This window comes from Lepidothrix coronata, unplaced genomic scaffold (genome assembly GCF_001604755.1).
Source record: "Lepidothrix coronata isolate B3197 unplaced genomic scaffold, Lepidothrix_coronata-1.0 Scaffold244, whole genome shotgun sequence".
NCBI classification, from domain to species: domain Eukaryota; kingdom Metazoa; phylum Chordata; class Aves; order Passeriformes; family Pipridae; genus Lepidothrix; species Lepidothrix coronata.
The window spans coordinates 790,284-800,006 of NW_016690424.1; the positions used below are offsets into that span (position 1 = coordinate 790,284).

General features: G+C 45.4%; 1 protein-coding gene across 12 annotated transcripts in view; it reads left to right on the forward strand.

Moving 5' to 3' along the window:
* IQSEC1 (IQ motif and Sec7 domain 1) overlaps positions 1-9,723 on the forward strand; it is a 337,734-nt gene that overhangs the window by 187,893 nt on the left and 140,118 nt on the right. The window contains exon 1 of one of the 12 annotated variants that reach the window (XM_017834893.1): positions 4,322-5,056. The exons of the other annotated variants lie outside the window; for them this stretch is intronic. Coding sequence (XP_017690382.1) covers positions 4,980-5,056 — 77 coding nt within the window. The 5' untranslated portion in view covers positions 4,322-4,979. Of the gene's footprint in view, positions 1-4,321; positions 5,057-9,723 lie in introns of those variants that run through there. 12 annotated transcript variants of the gene reach the window in all.

The following is a 9,723-nucleotide window of genomic DNA, read 5'->3' on the forward strand; positions in this document are numbered from 1 at the left end:
TGATCCTCTGGGGCACAGGGGGTGACTCTTGGGGATGGGCCTGTGCAGGGCCAGGGTTGGACTGGATGATCCTTGTGGGTCCCTTCCAGCTCAGCATGTTCTGGGATTCTGTAACTTTCCCACCAACTTTCATGTGGAGATGGCTTGGTTTCCAGGATCAGGACAGCTGATCCAGGAGCTTTGGGTGCTGTTCCACCCTGTGAGCAGTGAGGCCTTTAACCCTCCCAGGAACTAATTTAGCATCAAAACCTTGTTTTGTGCACCTGATCTGTAATCCTCGTGTGATCCCCACTTCTACGTGTGGTGTGCACAGGGAATCCTGGAATGAGTACAGCCACTGCCTTGGCACCATGAATTTCCGGAGCTCCACAATGCAGGAATGGTTACCATGAAGTTTTTGTGTGTAGCCATTGAAATATTTCACCCTGAAGCCATGAAAGACTCATTGAAAACAGTTTTCTTACTGCAAAGTTACAATTCCTGTGTTCCACCTAAGTAGGTGGATACGCTGTTTTTCTGGGCAAGTGAAATATTTTCAAGAATGTTCCTGGCATATCACCATGAGGGTTTCAGTAAGTAAATAAATAACAGTACTTCAATATATGTATTTAAGATATGTACTTTTAATATATCTTTTAAATATGTATTATGTATTTCATATATTTATAAATTTATAGTGTATTATTATGTCATTACTATATCATTTTTATATATTTATAAATATTTGTTTAAATTTATGTATATGTTTTACATATTAATGTTTACTAATTATTTTTTTATTTATTTTTATTTATAATTATTTATGTTATATGTATATATAAAATATATATTAATATAAGTAGTTCAATATATGTGAAGGTTAAAGATTTATATAGGTAGACAAGTCAATTTACCTGCTGTCCCCAACTTTTGAAATCAGTCCACCAGTAACTCCAGCACTGACTTCCTGCTGGGGTTATTTCATACAAAGTTCTCCCTCCTCAGTGAATTGTTTTCCTTCAGCCTCAGAGCTTCAGGATTTGGCAAGAAAACCAGCCCTAAAAAAGGAGGTGGTGGACTGGAGTGTTTTCACTTTGCCCTTTTTTTAATGGCTGGTTTTGAAAGCCTTGTCAGAGGCTTCACATGCTGTGCCAGAGCTGAACTCTGCTTATAGAAATTCTCTGAAAAGCCCTCACAGCTCCAGTGCTGAAGCTGCAGCACATCCAAAAATCCCTACTCCTGTCAGGCCTGGGAATTCTGAGTCAAAGGTTTTGGAAAATGCCGTTCTGAAAGAACTAGTTCTATATCCTGGGTGAGCGTGAGATGAAGCTTAATTTTCTTTGTTGTTTTCCTCTGGAAGACAAGGGAAATGAAGAACGTATGGAGAGCGTGGGGCTTTTCATTTGCAAAAGTCCTAATTAGCATTTTCTCTGTGTGCAGGGTGGGATAATCGGGGTTGGATGCTGTCAGGAAATCCATGGGTACATGGCTTCTGGGCACTGAAAGCCCACTGTTTAGAAAGAAATAATTAAGGTGATAAATAGTTGGGGTTTTTTTCTGGAAAGGATATGACAGTGAGAAAGAAATTGCTTTGTAATGTGAGCAGACAAAGGACAAGTTTTCTGAAAAGTCTCATTTCAGGATCAAGTGTCCCTTGAGCTTAGTTGTCTCTGGCTGACTTTCCTCTTCTTCCTGGATCCTGGGAATATCTGGGAATAGCTGTTCTTGGTTATAACCTTTTTCTCTTTCTTTTTTTCCTGCCTTTTTTAAGGGAATATCAAAACACTGAGACATAAGAATGTTCTGATAGGGAAAACTCTTTTTTTTTTTTTTGGTGCAGTTTGTTCTTGGAAACAAAGGGAAAAGGATTTCATCTTGGCACCACCACAAATGGCCAAACACAGGGCAGAGGCAGTGGCAGGAGGTTTGGGCTCACCAGGAGTCAGTGGGTCTCGAGGGCCTTTCCTCAGTTCCTCTTTAGATAAAATACTCTGGAGAACAGGAGATGAAAAGCTGGGGTGGGAGATTTTGATAAGAAAATCTAAATACCCTTCCCACGATGGCATCACTTGAAGATTGCCAAGCTAATGTAGCCCAAGGGAATGTGAGTTCCAGAAGAAAAATAGGCTTGAACTTGGGCAGTATTTAATATTGTTGGGGGATGATCTCACCAGTTCCTTCTCACCAGTCATGTTGCTCAGGAATCCCCAGCTCTGGTGCTGGTTGGAAAGAAATCCCAGGAGTAAGTGCAGGCAGCACAGGGAATTGGGTACTTGAAAGAGAAGCTTCACAAGAAATTATCTTTTAAAAGGCCAAAGGCAATTTTTCAAAGGCAATTTTTTGATGCAAGTTGCTTTTCCCATGATCTGTTAGTTCCCTGTCCTGGACAATGTGTTTTTAGGGAAATACCACACAAAGTGTGATGGGAACATTGTTGAATGTTGTCTGGGCACAACTTACTGACTTCTTCCCTTCAGGAAAGAAACTGCCAATTCTTACTCCAATGTATTTATAATTTCATTTCAATTAAACTTACACAAACCAGTTTTCTAAGAAGATGCAAGACACTTTTGTAACTGAACAGTGACAATGAGTAAAACCAGAAACCCCCTAAATATAGCTTATATAGATCCCTAAATATAGCTTATTATCCAGGCACTTGGGGAACTAGATATGTGTACGTGGAAAAGAGCCTCAGGTTAAGGTTTAGGGGTTCGGTTTTCTTTTCATATTTTTTAAACAGTGTTAAAATTCTTGTGGATTTTTTTGGGGGGAGGGGATTGGAGGAGGTTTATGGCTTTTTGTTTGAATTTTTTGTTTTAGGTTTTGGTTGGTTGGTTGTTTTTTTTGGTTTATTGTTTGTTGGGTTTGTTTTAAACACCCATCTAAGTGCCAGAATCTTTGGGTTTTAATTATTTCTTCAGATTTTGCTTTTGGTATTGTTGTAACTGTTGAACTCAAGTTCCTCTCTACTCTTTGACACTACTGCAAGCTGTAGCCTAAATATTTACTATTAGTGATTTTCAGAAGCTAAACAGAATAAGAAATAGCCAGATTGTAGTTTGTGGAAAAGCAAGCTTACCAGCAAACTGGACACAAGCATTGGTCAGTCCCCACTAGGCCATTTCTTATTTAACACCAGGAAAAAACTTTTTTAAAAATGATAAATTGCTACTGAAGTTCTCTTGTGCCAGTGATGTTTCCTGCAACACATCAGTTCTGTGCCATTCACTGTGGGACTGGAGAAGAGGAGGGGTGGGCTCCAACCTCTTCTGTGTGACCAGGGACAGCACCCAGGGAAGGGCTGGAGCTGTGTCAGGGCAGGCTCAGGTTGGATCTCAGGGAAAGGTTCTTCCCCCAGAGGCTGGTTGGGCACTGCCCAGGCTCCCCAGGGCAGTGGGCACAGCCCCAAGGCTGCCAGAGCTCCAGGAGGGTTTGGACAACGCTTTCAGGGACAGGGTGGGATTGTTGGGTGTCTGTGCAGGGCCAGGGGTTGGACTGGATGATCCTTGTGGGTCCCTCCCAGCTCAGGGGATTCATGGGATGGTTTGGGTTGGGAAGGGACCTTAAAGCCCATCTCATTCCACCCCCTGCCATGGGCAGGGACACCTTCCACTAGCCCAGGTTGCTCCAAGCCCTATCCAACCTGGCCTTGGACACTTCCAGGGATGGGGCAGCCACAGCTTCTCTGGGCAACCTGTGCCAGGGCCTCCCCACCCTCACAGGGAAGGATTTCTTCCTAATCTCTACTCTAAACGTGCCCTTTGTGATTCTGTTCTCTGATTCTCACTCCTGAACAGGACATGTGCACGTTGGGATGGAGAGGAAAGAATAAAGGGGGGATGGGGGGAGAGGTGGTAGAATTGGGCCATGATAAAAGACAGACATTTTTAAAAATTTGGGCTCGTGTCTTCTCAGAACAAAAGCAGCCCCCTTTTATCGTGCCTAGCAGAGGTTTAAATAGCAGATGCTGCTCATTTTGACAGTTCCCCCCTCCAGCAGCTCCCAGCCCGCAGCACGGGGATGGCTCCGGCGGCGGGGGGGCTGTGCCTGCCCGGGATCCCCCGGGATGCTCCACCGGGATCTCCCGGAAGGGCTGTCCGTTCCCGCCGGCTGGCTGGCTGTCCGTCCGTCTGTCCCTCTGTCCTCGCCGTCTGTCTGTCCGTCCGTCCATCTGTCCCCGGTGGTCCCCCCTGCGCGCCCGCGACTCGGGGGTTGGTTTATCCTTCCCCTTCAGCTCCCTGGAAAAGCGCGTTGGGAACAAGATAAGCACAATCTGGTGTGCGAGCGGGAGGGTCTGAGCTCCTGCCCGTCTTCCTTTTTTTTTTTTTCCCTTTTTTTTCCTGTTTTTTTTCCCCTCCTCGTTACAAGAAACCCCCAGTTCCCGAGGTGCCGCAGACAATGGAGCCGATGCGCTGGTACAGGAGGAGCTGATTAACAGGGGGAAAAAAGGAAAAGGGCAAAGGCTTGCAGCCCCACGTGCTGGGAGCACAGCTCTGCTGCGGGTACCGGGCAGCGGTGTCCGAGCCCAGCGAGCTGATCGCCTGCGTTTGCCGAACTTCTGGGAGCTCTAAGGATGCTTTCCAAAGCTCCGTCAAAGCCCGGAGCTGGAATATATCCACGTTGTTTGTCCAGAGGGCTCTTAGAATGGCCTAAAATAGCCAAAAGGAGAAGTGGGATTTCTGTGTAAGAGCGGTTATCCCGGTAGGATTGGGGACTCGAGGGCAGATAAACCGCGAGCAGGATCAAAGAGCGCCCATGAATTTGTCTCCTTTGTGCGGCTGCCTCTTTGTATGAGCGGGGGGCACTGGGAGCTGCAGGTGCTGAGCCATGTGCGGGGCTGCCTGGTGGCACCGGCGGCGATTCCACACACACACACTTCAGCAATAAGGAGAGGAGTGTGTTGGACTCGATTTGAGTCATTCAAATCGTAACAAAAAAGTCTTGTGTTGCTAAAACCTTGCTGCAGAGCACGGGCGCTGCAGCAGAAGGGTTTGAAAATGCTGAAGTTGAAGGCCTTCTGCTTGGATTACTGGCAGTTTTTATGTCTCCAGCCTCTTCATGGTTTCTATAAAAGGTAAGAAAACATTAACTCTGAAATGCTTCTCGGCACATGATGCCACCAGTGCTTTCCCTTGCTGTTCTGCTCCCTTGCTGAAAGGCGGGGGAGAAGGGAGTGGTAGGGAATTAACGAGAACTTGTGACAAAGATTGTAAAGCTGCTTTTTTTATTGCATTAATTATCAGCCACTGTTGTCTCTGTGCATGCAGATGTGAAGGTGCTGTTTGGTTTTAACATCTACTTTAGATCATCTCAGCTAAGACTCAGTACTTTCTCTGCCCTGATATTTTATCCTTAGGCACAGCAATGTGTAGTGTACAGACTGTAAACAGCACTGGGAGATTAATTGAAATGTCATGGAAATTTATGTAATGCAGAGAGGATCCTTTTTTTCCCCGAGATATTTAGTAATATAATAGTTCATCGTTCATCTCCCTCCCGGCACAAAGTGCACATCAGAGTCACTCAGAGCAGTGGGCACTTCACTTAGGCAGGTCTGACACCCAGCTCAGATGATTGATGGTGAATGGTGATCGGAAAGAATAGGTCTGGGTGTCAGATGCATTGAGCTTTGCCTATTTAATGGAACAGCAAAATAAGCAATTCCATTTAACATGTCCCTGAACTTACTCTGGTGCTTTTTAATCTAAACTTTGGGTTTCTTGCTCTTGATTTCCACTACTAAGCAGAGGGAATTAGATGGGTTTGAATTTTCTGGGGGGAAAGTGGGGGATCCCTTCATTGTTAACAAAACCCGTGTGATTCTTTAAAATAGGATTCCGTTCTTGTTCTGTACACTTTCTGCTCTGGCTACCTATTGTCAGCCTACAGAAAGTGCTTTGTACTAAATGCTAATTGCAGTTGAATTTTTCATGCAGTGACTGAAGGCTGGAAAAGGGAACTGTTCCAATCTTTTTCAAGGTTTCAGGGGTACCCTGCACTTTCTGGCATTGAGTAATATAGGACTCTCATCTGTGACCATTGGCTTGTGAAGTTTCAAAAGATAGCTTTATTCTCCTCTTCTTGAAGCTTTTCACAGATTCCATTTCCAAGCCAAAAAATTTCCAACCTAGTCCCAGCCCATTGTGATGTTTTCCTTGCTGGGAAACCATCTAAAATAATAGAAATGTGGCCAGACTGTTTTGACACAAATAAATACAACTAAACCTGTGCTTTATGTCTTGGATTCCTGGCAAAATCCCAGCTTTGTGGCAAATGAATTACTCTAGAGTTATTCTACATCTCCTAATGGAAGCCTCTGCAATAGCTCAGCACTGTCCATTTATTTTCTTCCAGATAGTTAATTTATTTGCCATCAAAACCTGGACGTACTTGAGCCCTGCTCCTGCAGTGTGTTTGCACGAACAGAAGCAAAAACAGGCCTTAAGCACTTAAATATCAGATATTGAAGCACTTTTCTGTCATCTTTTTGTGAAAAAGGAAAATTGAAGGAAAGTTGCGATTTTCTCATGTGTGAAACAAAATAATTAAAGCACAGTGACAAACAAGCGTGAAAAGCAGGTGCTCCAGAATAACAAAACTTAAATGCAAGGAAGTTCATATGAAAAAGAAAGAACAAAACTTACTCTCAATTACTTTTTATTAGTAATTGTAGATTGTTTAAAACACTCTTGGAAAAGAGCCCAGGGGCTGTGGGGAGGTTTTGTGTGTGCCCTGTGTATATATTTCATATTTTTGTGTATGAAATGAGATAACCAAAACAGGACTTGAGGAACATTTCCATTAGGTCAGTCTTGCCACATGAATTTTTAGTGTTATCATGAGAGTTACTACTCTGTTACAGCTCCATGGGGTGGGGGAAGATATGTCAGAGAACGTGGGCAGAAGCAAACTTCAGACAGCTCTGTGTGACATTCCCTGGTGACCAACCGTGGCTGCAGGTGAAGAGGGGCAATAAGGAGTTGTGGGGTACCAGCACTGACCCTCTGAGCCCCCCCCACCGTGTTCAGGTGGTGCCATGACTGCAGGAGACCCCAGAGCAGACCCAGGGACAGACAGACCCTGTGGAATAGCTGCCCAGCTCCCACTGAAGCCACATGGGGTGACTCAGACACTCCTTGTTGGCCACGAGTGCTCTGCTCATCACCCCTCATGCCCTCAGTGTCCTGGCAGGGCTTGGCAAGCCCTGTGTGACATGAAATGGGACTGTTCTCTTTCCTTTTGTGGACTGTGTGACTTTTAGTTTCAGTTGCAGTCAGTGCTCAGAACTGTGGTGAGTGTTTCTTGTTGCTTCAGCAGCTCTGTGACATTCTGCTCCTTGTTGGGACATCCAGCTGTGTTTGTCAGCTTTTGTTACTCAGGGAATTCTTGTGGGTTCATGTCCAGAGAAGGGAACGGAGCTGGGGAAGGGGCTGGAGCAGCAGGAGAACTGAGGGAGCTGGGGGGGCTCAGCCTGGAGAAAAGGAGGCTCAGGGGGGACCTTCTGGCTCTGCAACTCCCTGACAGGAGGGGGGAGCCGGGGGGGGTCGGGCTCTGCTCCCAGGGAACGAGGGACAGGAGGAGAGGGAACAGCCTCAAGTGTTCAAAAACCACATAGATGTGGCACTTGGGGACATAGTTTAGTGGTGGCCTTGGCAGTGCTGGGTTAATGGTTGGACTCAGTAATCTTAGAAGACTCTTCCAGCCTGAGTGATTCTATGTCTGTTGCTTGACCTGGACAGCTCTGATTTATATATAATTTTATTTTGCACTGGGATATCTATAGAGCTGTGTGGATATGTCTATATTTGTATAATTTTTATCTTGCACTGGGAGCCACTTCCATGGAACTGTGTGTCTATACTGAAATCCATGGACTTCAAGAGAAGTGTGTGCAGGGTGCGCTGGGTGTTGCAACTTCTCTTGCACGTCACATTCACCCTGAACACAGGGAGTGGTGGGATAGGGCTGGCACAGTTAGAAAAGGGGCTTCTTCCTCAAACCCTTGAGAACAAGACTACACTGCGAGGCTCAGGTGGGCTGTGGTGGTGGGCTGGCCCTGCTCCCAGAGCTGTGGAGCTGGGAGCAGGATGGAGGGCAAGGAAAATGAGCCAGTCCCTCTCCCTGGCTGTAGCTGCAGTGCCAGAAAACAGGGAGTCTGGATGATGGGACAAAGTAAAACCAGGACAGTTTTTCAAATGCGTTTATGTATACAAGGTAAAAATCCAACCCCAGAGTGACAAGCTGGGCATATGGCATTCCTCAGGAGAAGCCCAGGTGAGGGCAGACACCCAGCCTAGAGAGAGAGATTCTCTAGAGTTTGTTCTCTCAGCAGAGCAAGGGAGAGGGGGAAATAGGACAAAATACACCAACTGCACTTTTAGTCCATTCTTTGAATTTGGCAGCATCTTCAGTAGCCAGGACTTTGCCCATCCCATGTATATTCATAAAACAAAGTCACTGCAAGGTGATGCTGCTCATGCCTCCAGGAGTGTGCACAGAAACCAACAGCCTGATTTATCCAAGTTGCAGCAAATTGCATAAAGCAAACTGGGGGGACTGGGGTAGAAACCTGCTCTGAAAAATGTTCGGTAATGCACTGCTTTATGAAAATGAGGTTTCAGAGCTCTGTTGTCATTAACCCCGAGGGCATTTTGGTCAGTGCTGTAGAACCCTCACTTAAGGGCTGGTTTTGGTATCCTCTGAATGCAGGCACTGAAAGTGCTGGGATGTGCTTCTGAGATAGATTAAAGTGTGATATGAGCGAATCACTGTCGGCTTTCTGTGGGGTTGGGAGGATGAATGTCTCGTGCTTTACTTCAAGGATTATTATAAAACCATGTGGCTTCAGGTTTAGCATGTGAAAGTGAGGATTTTCCTTAGCCAGGGGGTAAAGCTTCGTGCTGTGCTACTGCCAGCTGGTGTGTAATAGCCCAAGCAAGAAATTGTTACCATTAGCATTGCATTAAAGACCAAGCAGAAGGTGAGGAAATGTGTGACTGGCACTGAGGGCCGCTGGCATCTGGAGATTTTTCCTCCCCGAATGTCTTCTCTCATCTTGTTAAAGTAAAAGTACTTTAAAAAACATAAAGAAAATGCCAAGTTCACAAAGGCCACCTTATTGCTGGAATCCTTTGCTTGACAAGCACAGCAGTTTTCAAATTGTTTCTTCTCACTCGCAGTTTTCCTTTTGGCCTGTATAAATGAGGCACGAGTCCCTTGCAGAACAATTAGGGCCATTTCTAATGAGCATCTGATTGCAGCCACCCCGATGGAACAGGCAGAGTGAGAGATGACTGGTTTTTTGAAGCGGGGATTAGTTGAAATTGTTTCTGCCACCCTTCAGCTGGGACTCACAATTCCAACACTGTGATTCAGGATAGGTTGAATCATGTGCTTAAGCCCATCTCTGGGCAAAATAGGTCTATCTTTTGGTACATGATTCATTCCCATGAGGATGTTTCAGTGCTGATTATAAATGAAGATGCTTTGATGAATTGGCTTGGTAGGAGCAGCTTATTGCTGCCATACTGGAATGTCACAGGGTATCTGAGTGTCAGAAGCTACTTAAAGCCACTCTGATATTGCACTCTGCAGGGCAGCTGCAGCTCATCCTCTTTCCCACTCTTATCCTAGAAAAATTTGTAGCATTTGAAGCCATTAAAGGAATTGCCTGCCTTAATTTAGATGCTGTTTCAAAGACAGCACATGGGCTTTAGATGATCTATGTCAGGGTTGTCCTCT